A 22457-nucleotide genomic window follows, 5' to 3' on the forward strand; every position below is an offset into this window, starting at 1 on the left:
AGTATTAAGAAAGAGATGGTACAAACAATCACTTATGGATTAAATGACTAAAATAATGCCATGGGTTATTTATTAATCCCGGAACTGTAAAAGCATAAAACCTGGATATTAAGAGACACCTGCCTTATTAGACAACAACATCCCTGAGTTCTAAGGAGAGATGGGCAACTTTCATGTAAGTAATCTTCCTCCTTCCCTTTTGCCCATTTAGCCTTGTTCACTATGGGGGTCCAAAGATCCATTTTTTTTCATGTCTACAGCCTACAGACATACGGGAAAGGGACCCGTTTTAATCAGCCAGTGCTATTTTTCTAGAAAAAGGGATGCCAGAACTGGCCTGAACGCCTCCCTGCTCTTTTATAATGGCAATGGCGCCCACGTGAGAGGTGACAGAACTGAGTTCCTGTGAGTTCTGGCTGAGGGGGAAAAGCATTGGATTCAGCCAGAGATTTCCCAGCATCCCAAACTGGCTGAACCAGGCCAGTATAAGCCTCCCAAGGGGAATGTTCAGGGGTGGCGGGACTTAGCCTAGGTTCTAAGCCTGTTTTGCTTGGTCACTTGACCTGCCCATCTGGCACTGAAGACTACAGTGGTACCTCTGGTTATGAACTTAATGCGTTCTTAACCTAAAACCTTTCTTTTTTTCTTTATTTTTTTTATTGATTTTCCACATTTATGACAAAAAGAAAACCCATTACAATACAATAAACTAAACACAAAGGAAATTTGTTTTTTCAAATATCTAATTCTTGTTACATTGATAACTGACTTCCTCAAATCCCCCTTAACTGAATTTCATTGTATCACCTGTGTAACAGTTCTCCAAAATCATATTTCTGATTAAATCAACTCCTTTCATTTACTATCCTCTTCTGTTTTATTAATATTCTAATCCTTAATATTTACTACCACATATTCTACCCCAAAGCCTATTTATTACTTCCAAGAATTTTCTATTTATCTTATATTACAATATTTAGCTAAATATTCTTTAAATTTCTTCCAATCCTCTTGTATCTCTTCTTTCTGGTCATGGATTCTTCCAGTCAGGTCAGCCAGCTCCAAAAAATCCAACATCTTAACCTGAAACCGTTCTTAACCTGAGGTACCACTTTAGCTATTGGGGCCTCCCACTGCCGCCACGCAATTTCTGTTCTCATCCTGGGGCAAAGTTCTTAACTCGAGCTACTACTTCCAGGTTAGCAGAGTCTGTAACCCAAAGTGTTTGTAACCCAAGGTGTTTGTAACCTGAGGTGCCACTGTATTTTAAAGTCTTGTTTTCTCTCTGCCACGCTTAGCCAAAGCAGCAGCAAACCTGTCGCTGAACTGGGTTTGGATCTGGTGTAACTTTACACCGGCTTAACTTAAACCGGTTTGCTTATGCCACCTTCTCATGTTTCCCGAAAGGCAATTTTGGTTCTTCTTTTGAAGCTCTCTTGGCTCCTTGGAGTTACCGCAAGAGGGAATAAAAAAAGAGGAATCAGAAAATTATATTAATGCAGAGGGTTGCTTCTTAACATTACATTGTAAACAATCTAGACTTTTATGAATTCTGAACGTTAAAACTATACAGAAGTCAAGTCTATCAGAGTTTGGTGAATGGTTTACTAAGGGTGGGGTCAGTATGGGCACACAGATTATCTGGACCATTTCTGGAGGAATAGTTGACTCATGGGGATTAGCTGAAAGCTGAAGAAAAGCCTTGAGGATTCAGAGCAAAAGCTTTATCTAGAACATCAAACTGTTCTCACAGTGGCCAACCAGATGCCAATGGAAAGCCTGAAAGCAGAACCTCAGTTGGTGGGCACAGTTGCATCAAGGGTGGGATTAAGGGACACAGTTTGGCCTCCGATACACACATTTGACGTGCTCTCGAACTGCTAGGTTGGCAGGAGCAGGGACCGAGCCATGGGAGCTCACCCCGTCACGGGGATTTGAACCACTGACCTTCTGATTGGCAAGCCCTAGGCTCTGTGGTTTAACCCACAGCGCCACCCATGTCCCATAGGGCCCATGTAGCCCCATGTTAATTCTGCTCTTCAGGACAGCCTTCAACAAGCTAGCCATCTTCAGATGTTTGAACTGCAACTCCCATCAGCATAGCCAAAAAAACCACCTCCCTGAAGTCTAGAAACTCCTAATACAATTAATAATTAAACCCAAGTCAATGGACAATTAATCTTGTCAGCCTTGATTTGCCTAAGCTAAACTTCTGCCATCAAACTGTATTTGTTGAAACGTAAATGAGACATTTGCTATTCATGTCTTCAGGATTTCCTGGTTTACTTATTGACGTAGTTTCAGTCAATATAATTTATCTAACCCAGTGCCTCTCATTATGATGTGTGTGTATGGATGCATGGGATGTGTGATCTGTTACAAAGACTCCAGAGTACAGATCAGAGGAGAAATTCAGTTCATATTTAAAGGGGAGCCTACCTAATTCCACATTTTCCAAAACCACATAAGAACCACAGCACAGCTATCCTTCAAGATTCTCCCCAGTTTTGCCATATGATTTTGCAGCCAAGTAGTGCTTACGAAATTTCATAAATATATTGAATGCTATTTTTCTAGGAAAAGTGGTGTTGGAGCTCACAATGAACTTCTCCTTTGTTCTCTTAGAATGGCAATGGCGCCTACCTGAGAGGTTCCAGAGCTGAGCTCTGGCTGAAAAGAAAAGCCCTGCATATATTAGTGAAAATAAAATATCATATTAGAGAAAATAGATTTGCAAAAATGTGTACATGAAGAAAAATCGCATGCAAAAAATGTGTATACAGTGGTGCCTTGCAAGACGAAAAGAATCCGTTCTGTGAGTCTCCTCGTCTAGCGGTTTTTTCATCTTGCGAAGCAAGCCCATTGACGGATTAGCGGATTAGCGCTATTAGCGCTATTAGCGGCTTTTAGCGGCTTATCGGCTTAGCAGATAAGCGAATAAGCGGCTTAGCGGCTTAGAAAAAGGGGGGGAAGGGGGAAAAACCCGCAGGAACTCGCAAGACATTTTTGTCTTGCGAAGCAAGCCCATAGGAGATTCGTTTTGCGAAGCACCTCCAAAATGGAAAACTCTTTCGTCTAGCGAGTTTTCCATCTTGCGAGGCATTCGTCTTGCGGGGCACCACTGTACAGTATTAGGAGAAATTCACACAAAATGAAATCTTAGGGTCTGGGATGATGCTAACCTACAGACAACCCTACAGGTGAGTGTCTGGGTGTCAGGTGTGGCTGGTCAGGCTCAGAATGTGTCCCTTGCAGCTGTAAAGACAGGGCAAAGCGCAATTGCAGGTGCCTTCTGGTTTAACCCTCAAATGCTTGCTGAAAGTTTTTCTATGCTGCCAAGCTTCTATAGGCAATTAACACAGGGGTAGGCAACCTAAGGCCCATGGGCCAGATGCAGCCCAATCGCCTTCTCAGTCCAGCCTGTGGACAGTCCAGGAATCAGTGTGTTTTTACATGAGTAGAATGTGTGCTTTTCTTTAAAATGCACCTCTGGGTTATTCGTGGGGCATAAGAATTCGTTCACCCCCCCCAAAAAAATATATAGTCTGGCCCACCACATGCTCTAAGGGACAGCCCATGGCTGAAAAAGGTTGCTGGCCCCTGAATTAACAGCTTTCCATAATAGTTGGTGGTCTTTGTAAATTTTTCTGTATAAATATTCTTGTTGTAAAGGCACCTTCATATTTTTAATGGTATATAAACAGAGAGAGAAAGGCAACTGTTAGGGGAGAGCAATATGGTCACCCCATCAATTAATTATGTCCTCTGTTTCTTAGCCAACTATTCGACGCCACCACGATTTTGATGCCGAGCGAGATGCCAAGAAGGTCCATAAAGCTTGCAAAGGGATGGGTAAGAATCCTGCTACTTACCTTGCATGGCAAGAATCCCATGCAGAGGATCAAACCCTGCCACAAAACAAGGCACTCTTGTTTAGATGGGGGGGGGGGGACAGTGGATGCGGGTGGTGCTGTGGTCTAAATCACTGAGCCACTTCGGCTTGCCAATCAGAAGGTTGGCGGTTCAAAATCACTCAACAGGATGAGCTCCCGTTGCTCTGGCCCAGCTCCTGCCAACCTTGCAGTTTGAAAGCATGCCAGTGCAAGTAGATAAATAGGTACCACTGCAGCAGGAAGGTAAATGGTGTTTCCATGTGCTCTGGTTTCCTTCACGGTGTTCCGTTGCGCCAGAAGTGGTTTAGTCACACTGGCCACATGACCCAGAAAGCTGTCTGCAGACAAAGGCTGGCTCCCTCAACCTGAAAAGTGATATGAGTGCCACAACCCCATAGTCACTTTTGGCTGGACTTAATCATCCAGGGGTCCATTACCTTTTTTATCTTAACAACTCTCAGCACCCTTAACAAGCTACAGCTCCCATAATACTTTGAGTGAAGCCATGACTGTTTAAAGTGGTGTCGCAGCATTTTAAATGCATGGCATGAATACGACCATTGTGAGGTTGTGGAGGACACCAGATTGGTAGTCAACATTCTATGTACCTTTTCTATATAAAAAATGCCTTTTGCCATTAGGGGAAGGGGGAGAAATCAGTTCAGCTCACATTTTAGTGGAAGTCTACCTAGTTGGCACTTCCCAATGAAACTATTAACATCAATCTGGAACTCTGTTAAGCTGGTGTTCATGTACAAATACACAGCAGTTACACAGGCTCACTTGCAAATATTGGTGAGATTTGATCAATAAGAGAAGCAGGCATGTCATTCACAGGAAAACTTTGCATTCCAAGATGCTTTGAGTAATCTGTGGTGTAGATGAAGAGACATCAACTGAATTCATCACAACTATTTATGGTAAAGGTGACAAACGTGTGGCCCTCCACACGGTTGTTGCCAGTGTTAGATCTCCTCAGAGTAGACCCGTTGAAATTAATCAACTCGACTTACTTAGGGCCATTAATTTCAGTGGCCCCCCTCTGAGTAGCACATAGTTGGAGGCAACCCAAGATGTTATTAGATCATAATTCCCATCATGCCTGACCGTTGGCCATGCTGGCGTGGGTTGGTGGCAGTTGGAATTCAACAACATCTAGAGGTCCACAAAGTCCCCATATCTGCTTTGGGGGACACAGGTGGCACTGTGGTCTAAACCACTGAGCCTCTTGGGGTTGCCAATCGTAAGTTCAGCAGTTCGAATCCGCGTGATGGGGTGAATACCCGTTGTTCTGTCCCAGTTCCTGCCAACCTAGCAGTTCGAAAGCACACCAGTGCAAGTAGATAAATATGTACAGCTGCGGCTGGAAGGTAAACGGCGTTTCCGTGTGCTCTGGTTTCCGTCACGGTGTCGGTTTAGTCATACTAGCCACATGACCTGGAAAGCTGTCTGTGGACAAATGCCGGCTCCCTTGGCCTGAAAGTGTGATGAGCGCCGCAACCCCATAGTCGCCTTTGACTGGGCGTAACCATCCAGGGGTCCTTTACCTTATATATGATTTATGGCTATGTATGCAACATCTATTCAGTGCTAGCCCTAAACTCTCAGATTGGGAAGAAAGGGATAACTGTCCATCCCCTCTCCACTTTACAAGAAAGATTGGTTTCATGCTGACGTCCTCCTTTGCGTTCATATTTTCCAGGGACGGATGAAAAAGTCATTATTGAGATCTTGTCCAACCGTTCATCAGACCAGAGACAGCAAATGAAGCAGAAGTACCAAGCCATATATGGCAAGGTATTGTTGTGGGTGTATGGCCCTTGAAATGAAGAGAATGTGGCCCTCGAGAGCGCAAAAGGTTCTCCACCTCTGCTGTCAGCCGTGCATCACAGCACCCACCCACTGTTCCCACCAATCCTCTTCCTTTTTTATATATAGTTTTTATTAATTTTTTCTAATTTACATTTCAAAATATCCATTTAGACAACCTTAAATGAATGACTCCCCTTCTCTTTCCACGGTTTATTTTGCATACTATACATCCCTGCATATTTTACATGAACTAAACCATTCAGTAGTCCATTAATACACCCATCAAAACTTATTTACACTGTTGGATTTATCTTAATGGTACCAGCATTTTCAAATGTACACAATTTTCACCCATACAATCAGTAAACATTTCCCAGTCTTCTTTATACATATATCCTTCTTGTTCTCTTGTTCTGTATTTTAATTCTGCAAGGTGTGTGTATTCCCTCAGTTTAAGTTGCCGTTCTTCTTTGGTTGGGACCTCGCTCATTTTCCATTTGGGGGCTAGCAAAACACGAGCTGCAGTAGTAGCATTACATAAACAATATTTTTTTACACCTGGGAATTTCCCTCTGAATTATCCCCAACAAAAAGGACTGACTTTTTTTGGAAAGGAACTTTTAAACATTTTTTTCAATTCATTATATATTGTTTCCCAATACTCTTTTACCCTTTTACAAGTCCACCACGTATGATAAAACGTACCCTCTACCTCATTACATCTCCAGCACTTATTTGATTCAGACTTATACATTTTAGCAAGTCCCACCGATTCGCCTCCTGTCCTCTTGACCTGCGCAAGGTCTTCTTCGCTGTGACTTAAAGGATGGCTTGTGATTATTTTCTCCCCTTATGTGTGTGTTTTTTTTAGGATCTGGGAGAAGTGCTGAAAGGAGAGCTGAGTGGGGATTTCGAAAAGACTGCCCTGGCCCTACTGGACCAGCCGTGTGACTATGAGGCCAGGCAGCTTCGGAAGGCAATGAAAGGGGTGGGGACAGATGAGTCGGTCCTGATTGAGATCCTGTGCACACGGGTCAACCAGGTAGGACCATCCGGCCTTCTGCATCACTTTTAAATGTCTTTTAACCAGATAACAACGTAGAAAAAAACAGCTCCTCCTGTAAAACCACCTTTTTTCTTTTCTCTCTCTCCCAGCAAATTTTAGCCATAAAAGCTGCCTACCAAAGGAGTAAGTCATGTCTTATTTCAAGAACTCCTGCTTGCATGAAAAGGCCCGAGCAGTCACTCTCTTCCTTTTCTTCAAAGTCTTTGACAGGGATCTGGAATCTGACGTCAAAAGCGATACCAGTGGGTCAGTGAGGAAGATACTCCTCTCTGTGTTGAAGGTGAGGAGGAGTCAGACTGTTTCTTTATCACAGAGGGGGAGAGCCTGAGCCCTGGGGACACCTGTCTGCCATTGGGACACTCTTTTGCAGCAGTAAGGTAAAGGTAAAGGGACCCCTGACCATTAGATCCAGTCATGACCGGCTCTGGGGTTACGGCGCTCATCTTGCTTTATTGGCGAGGGAGCCGACGGACAGTTTCCGGGTCATGTGGCCAGCATGACTAAGCCACTTCTGGTGAACCAGAACAGTGCACAGAAACACTGTTTACCTTCCCGCCAGAGCGATACCTATTTATCTACTTGCACTGTGACGTGCTTTCGAACTGCTAGGTTGGCAGGAGCAGGGACCGAGCAACGGGAGTTCACCCCATCATGGGGATTCAAACCGCCGATCTTCTGATTGTCAAGTCCTAGGCTCTGTGGTTTAACCCACAGCGCCACCCTCGTCCCTCTTTTGCAGCAGGGTCACCCCCAAACTGCACTGCACAGCAGATTGGGGGTTCAAATTGTTATCTCATTCTACTTAATGCACATGGATTTTCTTATCTCCTTTGTTCCTTCAAGCTACTGCTGAGTGGGGAAAGCTCAAGGGGTGCAGAAGGCTTATCTTACGGGGCAAAACAAAAGTGAGGAAACAACAGGGAAAGAATGAGATTTGTGTGTCTTGTTTCCAGTTTTGCTTGTGAACACTCACTAGAGGGCAGCACAAAAACTGACGCGTCTCTTTGTCAGATGGTTTTTAAAGTTTTCAGAATAAAGGGTGCATAATCTACACCAGCCATTTTTCCAGAGCCATCCCTGTTTGTCCACCTCCGTTCTGGAGAACCTTGACAATGCACACCACTGCCTGCAACACTAAATTGTGTGGAAATTGTTCTGTTTGGTTGTGTATTCCCAACGCATCCGCACTATACATTCAAAGCAGTAACACATCACTTTAAACAGTCATAGCTTCCCGCAAGGAATCCTGGGAACTGTAGTTCATTAAGGGTGCTGAGACTTGTTAAGAGACCCTGTTCCCTTGATAGAGTTACAATTCCTAGAGTTCCCCAGGAAAGAGGAATTGTTAAGCCACTCTGAGAAGAGTTCACCTGCTTCGGTTTCAATGACAGGACTCAATTCTGGAGCAAACAAATAAGTTATGGAGTTAATTTCTTCACCAGCAAGTAGTAGCTGCAGACCTGAAATTAAGAAGAAGGGTTTTGAAATCAGAGGGTAGAGCTGAGGAATGCTAAAAAACCATTTCCAGTAGCCCAGGGCAGGGGGAACCTTCCATACTAGAAGGAAAACAACTTGTTCTTTGTTTGTGCTTTTTCTTAACTGGGTGCCATTTCCACCCCCAGGCTAGCAGAGATCAAGGGATGGAGACTAACGAAAACCTGGCCCAGAAAGATGCCAAGGATCTCTATGAAGTAAGCACAATGATGATATAACATAAACAGGTGGAACAGCTTTTATTATTATTAGGGTTCTGAAGCAACCACACAGGCAGACAGCATGGTACCCTGTTATCAGACTCAACACATTGAAATTCCAAGCTATATTCCCAGCTGGATCCCCAAACTGGTGTTTCCCCAACTGTCCAGGTGCACTCTCTATAGAACAAGCAATGGAGAGTACATGCCCTCCGACATTTCTCCGATGAAAATAGGGACATCCTATTCATGCCCTCCGACATTTCTCCGATGAAAATAGGGAGGTCCTAAGGAAAAGCAGAACATTCTGGGATCAAATCAGAAACCGGGACGGCTTCTGAAAATCTGGGACTGTCCCTGAAAAGTAGGGACACTTGGAGGGTCTCAAGAGTGTTTCTCCTTCTGACTTGCGGTTGGGTGTGATTTGCATTCCAGGTGCTTTGGTACAGCCAACCGCCCACCAGTTCCAATTAAGCAAACTCTTAATATCCACCATCAGCTAAAAGCTTCCTTGAGCATTTATCCCATTGCTAAACTGTCCTTACAGGGAAGGAGTTCCCTCCCTTGGGGTGGCCACTGTCTAAAAAATAAATATGCATCACCCAAAGAAGAGGCCAAGAATCAGCAGAGATCTGCAAAACAGACAAACAAACAGAAACACCTGATATGTGCTAATTCAGCCTTTCTCTACAACTCCCATCATCCCTAACTAGCAAGGCCAGAGTTCAGGGATGATGGGAGTTGTAGTCCAACAACATCTGGGGACCCACAGGTTGAGAACCGCTGTGCTAACTGGTACAGGTGCAAATTTAGAAATAATTAAAATTTAAGCAGAGGAATACAATACATCTATCTCATCATAGTGGGGAACCCTGTGAGGAGGTGATCTACATCCCTACTCAGTCTGCTGCCCAGGTACTAATGGCCGATGAGCAACTTTGAAGCTCCTATCTTTCCTTCTCATGGTTCTTTATCTTTAAACTGGACTTTGACCCTTTAAACCAGGCTTCCTCATCCTCGTCCCTCCAGATGTTTTGAGACTACAATTCCCATCACCCCTGACCACTGGTCCTGCTAGCTAGGGATCATGGGAGTTGTAGGCCAAAAATATCTGGAGGGCCAAGGTTGAGGAAGCCTGCAGAGGGCTAGCTGTTCTCCTGTTGAAAGAGGGCCTGTGGCCATTCTCTCTCTACCAGACATGGGGCAGAAATTGATTCAATTCGGGTTTAACTGTGAACCTACATGATTCACACATCCTGAAATGATATGCGGACTGAAAAACAGCCATCCTTTGAAATTCACGCCCCTCCAAATTTTGCAGCGCAGTTCTCCAGCTGAGTAATGTGTACCAAAAACACATATACGAGGGTAGACTCTGCTTTTAAAATGCACATTGGTTGGAAAAAACATATGCAAAAAATGCATTATCTTAGATAAAACAGCTTTGCAAAAATCTGTATATCAGGCAAACTTGTGTATTTGGAAAAATAGTCTGAGGAATTTTCTCATGAACCTAAAAAAAATAATCTGCGAACTCATATGAAAATGTGGAGAACCCAACTACTTATTGGAAAACTTGGGGAAAGCGAAATTGACAGATTCAACATTGCTTGATCTCTCTACACAAAAAACACAAACCAAGCTTGACCCATATTTACATTCCTGTAGTTTAAATTCTTAGCCTGTTCTCAGTGAATAGGTCACAAAACCTATAATTATAGTGGTCTTCCATCTCTGAGGCAGGAGAAGGCTGCTGGGGAACTGACGAGCTGGCTTTCAATGATGTCTTGGTGAAGAGAAACTACATGCAGCTGAGGGCTACTTTTGAAGCCTACAAACATGTGAGTACCCTTGTTCTGTTGTGGCAACTGATACTTCACCTGAAGCTCCATGCTAGTGCTGCCAGTGGGTAAAATATTGGTCGAGCGTCTAGCTTTATAAAGTGCAGTTGCTATCACTGCAATGAAGTACCAGCACACTGAGCTGCTTTTCTGTATGCCTGTTAAACTATTGTGTTGGCTGGTGGCCATGACCAAGGAGAACCTGAGTCTGAACTCTCATCACCCTTGAGCATGGACCATGTAAGCCAGGGTTTCCCCAAACTTGGGTCTCCAGCGGTTGTTGGACTCCAACTCCCTCCATCCCTGACCACTGGTCCTGCTAGCTAGGGGTGATGAGAGTTGTAGTCCAACAACCGCTGGAAACCCAAGTTTGGGACACCAATGGAGGCTCGTGAAAGCTAGAATCCAACAATGTCTTGAGGGCCACATATTCCATGATGAAGACACAGCACCACCAATGTGAAGAGAAGAAGAGTCCAGTGTCTTGTTCTCATGGTGGCCAACTAGATATCTGCCGTAAACCCACAAGCGGGACCTCAGTATAGCAACACTCTCCCCAGTTGTGATTCCTAGCAACTGGTCTTCAGAGGCATATTATGACTAGCAGCCTTGGGTTGCAGAATCTGCCATGACACCTTTTACAGCTGCCCAAGTTGGTGGACATCACTACCTCTTGTTGAAAAGTGCCATAAGTAGCTCAGGGACAGAGCAAATGCTTTGCAGCAAGAAAGGTCCCAGGTTCAGTCCCTAGCATCTCCAGGTAGGGCTGGGAAAATTGAAATATTGAAATTGAATTGAAATACTTTACAGTGGTACCTCGGGTTAAGTACTTAATTCGTTCCAGAGGTCCGTTCTTAACCTGAAACTGTTCTTAACCTGAAGCACCACTTTAGCTAATGGGGCCTCCTGCTGCTGCGCCACCAGAGCACGATTTCTGTTCTCATCCTGAAGCAAAGTTCTTAACCCGAGGTACTATTTCTGGGTTAGCGGAGTCTGTAACCTAAAGCGAATGTAAACTGAAGCATATGTAACCCGAGGTACCACTGTATTGTCACTTGTACAACTAGTATACAGTGAGGTTTCACGAGCCCCCCCCCCCAGCTCTCTTAGTCTTAATTCCCCTCGTCTACTGACGCACACCCACCAAACCCAAAAGTCAGTTGTCCTGTTGTTATCTTGTCATTCAGCAGCCTAACAGCCCATGGATAGAAGCTGTTCTTTACCCTGTTGGTCCGACTAATCGTGCTTCTATATCTTCTGCCCGAGGGCAGGAGATCAAGAAAGTGCCGGCCAGGGTGTGAATCATCCCTGAGAATTTTCCTCAATCTCCTGAGGCAACGTTCTTCCGCTATTTCATCCAGCGGATTCACAGGACAGCCCATAATATCTTGTGCTGTGTTCACCACCCTCCGTAGGCACTTCCTATCAGTTGATGTCAAACCACTTTCTATTGCTGACCGGTAGAAGGAGGTCATCAAATGTTGATTGACATCGCTCTTTCGCAATACCCTGAGGAGATGGAGTCTCTGTTGGGCTTTCTTAACCACCTGGGTTGTATTTATTTTCCAAGTAAGGTCTTCACTGAGATAAACTCTTAGGAATTTAAAGGAAGAGACTCTCTCCACACAGCCCTCCCCGATGTACAGCGGAGCTAGTTCTCCTCTCTTCCTCTGAAAGTCCAACACCATCTCCTTTGTCTTGCTGATATTAAGGTGCAAGTTTTTCCCTAGGCACCATGTAGATATTTTTTGGACCTGTCTGGAATCCTGGAGAGCCCCTGTCAGTCAGTGTCCATGAGACTGAGCTAGATGGAGCAATGGTCTGACTCAATACAAGGCTGCTTTCTCTGTAGTGGCAAATTCCACAGTTAAATCCTTCACTGTGCGAAGAAGGGCCATTTCCACTTTGCTGAACGCTACTGTTGTAAACAAAAATTGCCCTTTTCCCTTATGGGGTATCCAAGAGCCCGTATAGAGTCCTTACATAGGTTCCCTATTGGTAGGAGAAGATAACAGAGGCCAACCAGAGAATATTGAGAAGTAAAGCAGCTAGTAAGCTTGATCTTTATTGATCTGTTGCAACAGGGTGCTCCCCTCACACGCAGGAAAGGAGGAGGAACCCTGAAAAATGGCACGCAAGGCTTTATAAAGACTTTTGATATTCCCACCCTGTAGATCAAGACCACCCCCCAGAAACATCACACATACATCACAGAAGGGGTGTAACCTAAGACCACCCCTCAGATACATCATACCTACATCACAGAAAAGGCGGTCTCAAAGCAGAAATTTGAATGTTGTTTTTCTCCTGTCATTGTCTATCTCCTGTCTGGCAGGTTACTTGATTGGATTGCCTGGGTAGCCTGGCCAGTCTTTTGTAATGATAAATACAGTGGTGCCCCGCAAGACGAATGCCTTGTAAGACGGAAAACTCGCTAGACGAAAGAGTTTTCCGTTTTGGAGGTGCTTCGCAAAACGAATTTCCCTATGGGCTTGCTTCGCAAGACGAAAATGCCTTGCGAGTTCCTGCGGGATTCCCCCCCCCCCTTTTTCTAAGCCGCTAAGCCGCTTATCAGCTGATCCGATCAGCAGATAAGCCGCTAAAAGCCGCTAATAGCGCTAATCCGTCAATGGGCTTGCTTCGCAAGACGAAAAAACCGCTAGACGAAGAGAATCACAGAAAGGATTCTTTTCGTCTTGCGAGGCACCACTGTACTTAGTTCCTGGGCCAGGTCACAGGCTCACACCCTATTCATATCTTAAATGTGCCCTTAAGACAGGATTTGTGAGGAAAGAGACAATGGGAGGTTTTCCCACTTTGACCTTGCAGAGAAAACCTTTGCTCAGTTTAGGAATCAAAATGGTTCCAGGTTGGTCTTCCTGTGCTGATCTATGTACGTACTTGGTTGGTATATTTATGAACATTACCATATATCTAAGACCATAAAATTCCTATCACACTACTAATGTACCACCAACAACATCAGTGGACAATAAGGTCCCACCCATCCAGCAGTGAATCAATCCTTAATTTAACCCAGGACAAGCAAGGGAGGAAGAGGAGAGAAAGGGAGGCAGGGAAACAGGAGAATAATATGGGTCATTTCCAGGGCAGTTAGTTCAGTTACCCACCTCCTTCGAGGAAGGCTGGGATAAAACGTAATTTCAAAAAGTGTTGTTTTAACTAAACCCTAAGCCTATTTAGATTAAATTTAAAGTTATTTAAACACCTCGTTTTGCTTAAGCAAATACATTAGACTCTAAAAATAAGGCTTGCCTCGAGCTCACGAGCTCTTTACCCCTGACTACTCGCTAAAGTTACCAACTGACTGGCCGAAGGTGGTCTGGCTTTTACACAAAATATCTTTTGTGCAAAAGCTAGGATTCGGAGCCGGCTGCCAGGTTTTTGTTTTTAATAGTTAAGGTGGAATTTCGGTTGTATTTAAGCAGAGCTTCAAAATCGGTGACAGGGTTTAGGCCAGTAGCAAAGGGAGGAATCATAGAATCATAGAATCATAGAGTTGGAAGAGACCACAAGGGCCATCGAGTCCAACCCCCTGCCAAGCAGGAAACACCATCAGAGCACTCCTGACATATGGTTGTCAAGCCTCTGCTTAAAGACCTCCAAAGTAGGAGACTCCACCACACTCCTTGGCAGCAAATTCCACTGTTGAACTGCTCTTACTGTCAGGAAGTTCTTCCTAACGTTTAGGTGGAATCTTCTTTCTTGTAGTTTGGATCCATTGCTCCGTGTCCGCTTCTCTGGAGCAGAGGAGATTCTGACTAAACATGAGGAAGAACTTTCTGGTGGTAAGAACTGTTCAACAGTGGAATGGACAACCTCAGGAGGTGGTGGACTCCATTGGAAGTTTTAAAGCAGAGATTGGCTGTGATTCCTGCATTTTGCAAGGGGTCGGTCTAGATGACCCTCAGGATCCCTTCCAACTCTGTGATTCTATGATTTTATAATAATAATATAATAATTTATTATTTATACCCCGCCCATGTGACTGAGTTTCCCCAGCCACTCTGGGCGGCTTCCAATCGAGCGTTAAAAACAATACAGCATTGAATACTAAAAACTTCTCTAAACAGGGCTGCCTTCAGATGTCTTTTAAAGATAAGATAGCTGCTTATTTCATATATATATATATATATATATATATATATATATATATATATATACACAAAACTTTTATTTTGCTTTAAACAGGTACATATAAATATAAACAACCAAAATTACAAAGGAAAATTCCTTAATAGTAATGGGGGGGGGGACTACAAAAACTACAAAAAATATCCAAGTACATGACACAGAACATAAGCAACTATGGGAAAGATAAAAGAAAAGATAAAAGAAAAGATAGCTGCTTATTTCCTTCACATCTGAAGGTTCCACAGGGCGGGCACCACTACTGAGAAGGCCCTCTGCCTGGTTCCCTGTAACCTCACTTCTCACAATGAGGGAACCGCCAGAAGGCCCTCGGAGCTGGATCTCAGTGTCCGGGCAGAACAGTGGGGGTGGAGACGCTCCTTCAGGTATACAGGACCGAGGTGTGTGCTTGAATTCCAGAGTCCCTACACATACACTAAGCAGGCAAATTCTTCCTTTCCCCACCTTCCCACTGACAGCATACATTTTTGTACTAGGCTAAAGGGGAAAGACCAGGAACCCCTGCTCGCCCCCCCCAAAAAAGCAGTGGCAATGCCGTATGGTATCTCTGTACTAAACTCTGCGCTACAAAGAGCAGTTATGAGATTTCGTTGTTTATTGCACCGTAGCTGACTGGCAAAGATATTGAAGATGCCATTAAGAGTGAAACTTCTGGAGACCTTGAGAAGGCCTATCTAACTCTAGGTAAGAACAAAGGCTTTTAAATATTCTGGAACCCGAAACCCTTCTGACACAGCCCCTTCTAAAATTATAATTTGCCTTAATAGCACAATTCAAATTTCAGATCTCCCGGGATGAGCGGAGTTTGGAATAGGCGGGTTGGCATGTCTCACCTGAGCCCAGCAGATCTTGGGGAAGGGTCCTGGCTCAGCAGTTAAGCTAAGCATTTGCTCTGCATGCCGAGCCCAGTCTAAAACCCCAGACAGCTGCTGCCTGTCTGTGTAGACAATATTGATCTAGAGTGAGTCAATGGTCTGATTCAGTATAAGGCAGCTTCCTATGTCCCCGTGTAGCTCAACTTGACTGAGCTGGGGCTCAACCAGTGGAATGTATGCCACCGTAACTCCCCCAGAATGGGTGTTCCACGGGACAGGAAGGTCAAGGAGGATCTGCACCTATTCCAGGTGACCCAGGGCCCAAAACTCAGGCCGACACTCACCTGCCAGCTGCACCAACAGTAGCCCCTGCCCAGCAACTACTGCCTGAGGAAACTCAGGCCATCATTTTCCCTCTGCATCTGATTCATTGGCTGCATATTTTCATTCTCGATGGCACCATTGCGGGTCTTCGTGGGATGTTTTTCTTTAGTAAGATGTGCCAGGGACTGCCAAGCCTATTTCGCCACTCGCCTGTATGAGTCCATGAAGGGCGCAGGAACCGACGAGGAGACCTTGATTCGCATCCTGGTGACGAGGGCTGAGGTAAGCCGTTTGGGGATTCTTAAATTCTTGTGTGAATGTGTTATCGTTGCAGTAAGTACCACCTTTAAAAGTGACCAGATAGAAAGAGGGGAGCACGGACATCACTTGTGCTTGTCACTCTAATAATATGCAGTAGCTCTGCTAGCACCAGTGGCCTGATGATTTTCAGCTTGTGGTCACTTGAAGGTGGGCTTTTTCACCCATGGACACAAGTGAAATATGAAAGTCCCCCAACAGTATTGGCATTCTGCCGGCTCACAAAGGCACACCTCTTTAGGCAACCATTCCGCTGAACTTAAATTTCCTGATTTAATTGTGCCAACAGTCTCCTATGTAAGTAGACCTATGAAAACATTGTTTTGACTTTATATTGATGCTGGAATTGGGGAGCCCCTAACACATACACTAAAGAGGCAGGCTTGTTTCGCTGTGTATTTTCATTGATTTTGATGGTGATTTTAAAGCGCCTAGAAGCCTTTATTTATTTATTTATTTATTTAATATCCTGCCTTTCCTCCCAAAAGTGCCCAAGGCAGCAGTGTGGTGAGAGCCAGTGTGTTGTAGTGGTTAAGAGCGGTGGACTTGTAATCTGGGGAACCGGGTTCGCATCTCCGCTCCTCCACCTGCAGCTGCTGGGTGACCTTGGGCCAGTCACACTTCTCTGAAGTCTCTCAGCCCCACTCACCTCACAGAGTGTTTGTTGTGGGGGAGGAAGGGAAAGGAGATTGTTAGCCACTTTGAGACTCCTTCGGTTAGTTATAAAGCGGGATATCAAATCCAAACTCTTCTTCTTCTTCAATCATAGCCAGAATTTAAAAGCAAAAAACATTCTACAACGGTTACAACTTTCTAAACACTTTTTTTTTTAAAAAAACTGGGCATGTAAGCAGTATATAAATTAATTTAAAAATGAATAATAAGGAGGTTATAGCAGTACAGATTCATGCCCATAGGGCACCTGGCATAAGCAGTAATCAGAATGTAGTAAGCGAGCACATTGGCATCAGAGGGCATGACTAATGGGCACAATTCCGCTCACCCTCTCACATGTTCACTGAATATATTGGGAAGTGGGTGTCCTTGCAGGTCTCCTGACAGTCCACACAGAAATATGATTAAAGCCACCTATCAGATTTGAATAGGCCACTGCTCCTCTTTCCCCGTTCCTTTTGGCGCAGTAATTTCTGTCATTTACAAAGGTAAGGTCTACCAACTTGGAAAAACGGCAGTTTTGCGGGCTTCCTCTCAAGCCGCCTCTCCCAGAATACCTTACTCTATGGAAGGACCCCATTTCCTTTGTCAGGGCGAGGCATGCTTCATCATTGGCAGTTGGGTTTTTTATACTTTGTTCCAATCCTTGCCTATATATGGACAGGGCTTGGGGTCCACAAGCAACAGCCGGAAAAGTCTAACTTGAGTGCGTCCTGGGAGAGCTCACTTATCTTCTCCTGCTATTTCTCACCTATGGCCCCAAAGAGTATGCTCTGGCATGTCAAGCTTTTGACCCCACGGCTCCTAATCTCTTCTCGTTTGCTTTCAAGATTGACCTTCAGACAATCAAGGAGAGGTTTCAGCAGATGTACAGCAGGTCTCTGGCCGAAGCCATCCGATCCGAGACATCGGGAGATTTCAGGAAACTGCTGCTCTCCCTACTGCACTGAGACCTTGTTGAAAAGAGGGGCGCCGAAATGAATGGCGTAGATATAGATATAGATATAGATATATGAAGAAGGAGTTTTTAAATAGCTCTGGAGGATTACTACTTCAATTGTAGGTGTGTGTGTGTTTTTTAAATGAAGACAATGAGCAGAATTCTTTGCAATGTTGGCCCTACCATTGGGTAGAGTCAAGAGGCAGCCTCGGGCGGCTGATACAGAGTGTCAATAAACAGCAACATAATGTTAGTAATTGGATATATTGTTGTTGTATTTTTTATTTCCAAGATCAGGCACGCTGGATTTTTCGTTACAGCTTTGCCAGAAAATCTGCTCTTTTCCTTGGAGGGGAGGCAAACCGGCAATTGCTCCTCTCTCTCAAGAAGCACAATGTTGTGGACTGACCCTGCTTACCACACTTAGCGGTTCATGAAATAGGAGCTAGGCCTCCCGCAGAGCTGGAGGGACAGTAGCCAGCATAGACTCAGCTTTCTCTCTGAACCTATCCCATGAGGTGACTAGATCTGGCCAGGAGCCAGAGGGCCTATTCTTGGGTTGACTCTCACTTCTGGGAGCCCATGGGATGGAGCGTTTAGGTTCAAGTCCTCCTTGTGTTATAGCTCACTGTGTTACCACATGTCAAGCACTCCATGCATTTAAAGCACAATGATACCACTTCAAACCATCATGGCTTCCCCCAAAGAATTAAGGGAGCTTATTTTTCATTAAGGATGCTGAGAGTTGTTAGGAGACCCCTATTCCCTCATTCCACAGTGGGTGGCGCTGTGGGTTAAACCACAGAGCCTAGGGTTTGCCAATCAGAAGGAACCGCGACGGGGTGAGCTCCCGTTCCTCGGTCCCTGCTCCTGCCAACCTAGCAGTTCGAAAGCACGTCAGAGTGCAAGTAGATAAATAGGTACCGCTTCGGCGAGAAGGTAAATGGTGTCTCCGTGTGCTGCTCTGGTTCGCCAGAAGTGGCTTAGTCATGCTGACCACATGACCCGGAAGCTGCACGCCAGCTCCCTCAGCAACCCAGAGTTGTAAACGGTCAGGGGTCCCTTTACTTTTACCTTTATTCCCTCCCCAGAGCTACTTTTCCCAGAGTGGTTTAGCAATCAGTCCTTTTGCACAGGAAGGCTAATGCAATGATCCTCACGTTCTGAACCCTCACCCTTGTAAAATGCGAGGCACAGTGACCCCCATTAATGCAAAACTAAAAATACTTGGAAATACTTTATTGTCACTTGTACAACTTCTATACAAAATAAAAAAATTCCTTCCAGTAGCACCTTAAAGACCAACTAAGTTAGTTCTTGGTATGAGCTTTCATGTGCATGCACACTTCTTCAGATACACTGAAACAGAAGTTGCCAGATCCTTCTATATAGTGAGAAGGTGGGGAGGGGTATTACTCAGAAGGGTGGTGGGAATGGGAGATTGGCAGATAGCTGAGATGAGCCTGTTGACGACTCTTAACGACTGCAATAGGTCTTACAGGAAAAGGCAAGGGGTGAGAAGGTGAGAAATGGCTTAGTCATGTATAATGAGATAAGAATCCAATGTCTTTGTTCAAACCAGGTCTCTCCATGGTTTTGAGTTTGGTAATGAGTTGCAATTCAGCAGCTTCTCTTTCCAGTCTATTTCTGAAATTCCTTTGTAGTAAAACAGCTACTTTGAGATCTTGTATAGAATGTCCTGGGAGATTGAAGTGTTCTCCTACTGGTTTCTCTGTTTTGTGAAACTTCTATACAGTGAGATTACACGAGCACCCCCACTCAGCTCTCTTAGCCTTAATTGCCCTCGTTTACTGACGCACACCCACCAAACCCGAAAGTCAGTTGCCCTGTTGTTATCTTTTCATTCAGATTTTCCAAGTAAGGTCTTCACTGAGATAAAGGCAGATTAGAAGGCACTTTGCAAATCAGCACGGCAATTCCTTCCCACATTCACCTGGTGAGGAGCCCTACTGACCCCAGTGGAACTTGCTTTCAAGCAAACATTCATGTAACAGAATTGCATAAGCAATAAGTCGCCGTAGGGGGTCAGTGGGGCGAAGCATCTATTTTTCCGTTCTATTCTTGCACTGTAAAGTGTGTCGTGGGCAGCTGTAATGTTGGACACAAGAAAATGTTGCAAGATGAACCGTCTTTCAGGGCAGAACTGAACATCGCAAGAAGCAAAACAAAAAACAAGTGTTGCTGCCAAACGAAAAACAAAACAAAGAAACCCACCAGCGTCTTAAGTTTCTTACTTCTCCTCCAAACCAGCTTGGATAACTTAACCCGTTTACCCTCTTGGCTTCCTTACGCTATGTCATATTTCCCTGCCCTACATCTTTGACATCCACTGGCGGTAGTGGCTGAAGCACGTAGCATAATGGCTTAGTTAAGGGCACAAGGTCCATGGCAAGATATTATTTTGCCCAACGTGGGGCTTGAACCCACAACCCTGAGATTAATTGTCTCACGTTGTTTTAGTCACAACCTCTGTTAAGGGTCAAGCCAGATGTGCACTGGGACATCTCTGGTAAGGATCCCTTATGATTTTCAAAATCGTGTGTTTGTTTATTTCAGAGGTATACTTGACACTTTAATGCAGGGGTGTCCAAACTTATTTCAAAGAGGGCCAGATTTGATGAAGTGAACATGCGTGAGGGCCAATTTTACCCCAGGACATATACTCACACGGGGCCCAGATTAAATCTATCGGCCCCCGAAACGGACTTTGGACATGCCTGCTTTAATGTAAAGGTAAAGGGACCCCTGACCATTAGGTCCATTCGTGGCCGACTCTGGGGTTGTGGCGCTCATCTCACTTTATTGGCCGAGGGAGCTGGCATACAGCTTCTGGGTCATGTGGCCAGCATGACTAAGCCGCTTCTGGCGAACCAGAGCAGCGCACAGAAACGCCGTTTACCTTCCTGACGGAGCAGTACCTATTTATCTACTTGAACTTTGACATGCTTTCGAACTGCTACGTTGGCAAGAGCTGGGACCAAACAATGGGAGCTCACCCCGTCCTGGAGATTCGAACCGCTGACCTTCTGACTGGCAAGTCCTAGGCTCAGTGGTTTAGACCACAGCATCCCCTAAAATTTAATGTATATGTGTGCATTAAAATTTACATCACACATGTTCTGCCACAGACTTACGGGAAGATTAACCTACCACCCAACTCGTGTTTGGTTCTGGTCCAAACTGGACTCCCGTAAAACTGCTATTATTTTTATCATCATCATCAACTTAAACCCAGGAGTGTCTGACACCGTGGATTGCTTACATCTGGTTTGATGTTTACATTTGAGGAGTGTACATAAGAGAAGCTGGTCTCCTGACCTGAAGAGAAGCCTGAGAATGCAGATATATTACTGGGCTTGGCTTTAGGTGGAAAAGATGTAGTGGTCTCCTTAGATTCCAGGAAAAGAGGAGTCCAATGCATGAGACATGCATAGCCCTTAAACCTCCAGTTGCACCGATCGTCCTGTAATAGAAGCACAATGAAGCGGATCTATAAATAACCACTCAAGTGTCCAGACGTTCATACCAGCATCGACTGTTCCTCTGAGCCCAGCCATGTTTTTCATGGGGAGCGGGGCATCTATCACAGATACTAGCAAAGTCAAGATCTCATGTGACGGAAGTACAACCAGATTGCAACATAAGCAGAAGTGAAACCAAGTTCAAAAATTAGGCGCAACAGCTGAAAATCTAAAAATAATGGAGCAGGGCCTCAGGGAATTAATATGAGAAGCAAGAAAGCTAAGGGTCCATTTCTCTGGGTTGTATTAGCAAGGGAGCCACAATTCAAACAGAAATATATTAAATGTTATTAATTTAGTTCTGCTCAAAGTTCTTGGAGCTAAGCCCAAGCACAAATCTTGACACAATTGCAGTTATTTATGGTTATTAAGGGACCGATTATTGCAATGTACTTGGGCTATGGACTGCTATTCCAGTTGGCCAATTACATGCATCAAAAAGAGGAAAGGAAAGAAATAAAAGTAATGCAAAAACCCAAAAAAGAGAAAAACAGATTGTACAGATTTGCATGGAATTTGCATATGCAAATTAAAAAATTGTTTATATATATCCAAATTTAGAAGCAGTGTCTGTAATTTAAATAAAAACACACTGGTGGGTGTACCCCAATCTCAGAGTGGTGAGAGACTCTAGCGGTTCCAACACTTACTCAGGGCTTGGTTTCCTTGGAATGAAGGTCAATGGGGACTGTGGTGTCTTTAGGATATATGGTTTTATTTACACATATATGCATAGCTGTCAACTTACAGATTTGAAAATAAGGGACCAGACCAGCAGCCAAAATAAGGGATTTTAGTCAACCGGCTGAAATACAAAGTTAAAAGGGACCAGATAATTTTGGAGAGCAGCGCCAGTTTTTAGCCCTTCGTTTCCAGAGGTTGCTGCTCAAGACACCAACTGATGAACCACTGCAATTAAATAACTATAAGCAGCAACCACTTTTCGCGCAAAACAAAGTCCAAGCTACGAAGATGATGCTGCAGTTCTGTATCTTTTCTGTCGTGCCTCTGCCTCCGCCTCCTCTCTCTGAATTGCTTTCTCTATGGTTGCCCTCGCTCTCTTCTCAAGGCTCCTCAGCAATTCATAGGCCACGCCAGGCTGCCCATCTCATCTGGGTTCTTCGGCGGCGCAGCCGCAGTAGTACGGCCTAGTGGGAGCGACGGCGGGCAGAGGGGAGGCCCCAGGCAGAGACGCTCACTTCGGCAGCCGCGAGGAGGATGGCGGCGGAAGGGCACGAGGCTCCTGCCACTCCTGGCGGGGAGGGGCTCCCAGGGGCCGAGGCTGGTGAGAGGAGGCCAGAGGGGGCCGGGCCAGGCAGCCAAGCAACACAGTTGGAGCCTCCCTCCTCCCTGGCCGGCAGGGA

At 44.9% G+C, this 22457-nt stretch overlaps 1 protein-coding gene across 4 annotated transcripts; it reads left to right on the forward strand.

The window, feature by feature from the left end:
- The first annotated feature begins 100 nt into the window (after window positions 1-100).
- On the forward strand, window positions 101-17813 carry ANXA13 (annexin A13). 4 transcript variants are annotated; one of them, XR_014529428.1, is made up of 11 exons: window positions 101-175; window positions 3777-3852; window positions 5596-5690; window positions 6577-6747; window positions 6861-6894; window positions 6972-7051; window positions 8394-8462; window positions 10205-10306; window positions 15088-15163; window positions 15792-15900; window positions 17442-17579. XR_014529428.1 is itself a non-coding variant. In XM_083518179.1 (11 exons), exons 1-11 carry the CDS (start codon window positions 161-163, stop codon window positions 17559-17561), a joined length of 951 nt encoding a protein of 316 aa, XP_083374305.1. In that variant the 5' UTR covers window positions 101-160; the 3' UTR covers window positions 17562-17813. The 4 variants fall into 4 exon arrangements, 3 of the variants coding, with proteins under 3 accessions (XP_083374305.1, XP_083374306.1, XP_083374307.1); XM_083518179.1 differs by having other exon boundaries at window positions 15788-15900; window positions 17442-17813; XM_083518180.1 differs by lacking the exon at window positions 10205-10306 and having other exon boundaries at window positions 15788-15900; window positions 17442-17813.
- Window positions 17814-22457: the final 4644 nt, after the last annotated feature.

The sequence above is a fragment of the Podarcis liolepis genome, assembly GCF_965112155.1.
Source record: "Podarcis liolepis genome assembly, chromosome: 8".
Classification (NCBI taxonomy): Eukaryota; Metazoa; Chordata; class Lepidosauria; order Squamata; family Lacertidae; genus Podarcis; species Podarcis liolepis.

What these genes read in the sequence shown, in the direction of transcription:
- ANXA13 (XM_083518179.1), top strand. An exon ending in TAAAGCTTGCAAAGGGATGG is followed by an intron (nt 3,853 to 5,595) that starts GTAAGAATCCTG and finishes CATATTTTCCAG; the next exon opens with GGACGGATGAAAAAGTCATT. An exon ending in ACCAAGCCATATATGGCAAG is followed by an intron (nt 5,691 to 6,576) that starts GTATTGTTGTGG and finishes TGTTTTTTTTAG; the next exon opens with GATCTGGGAGAAGTGCTGAA.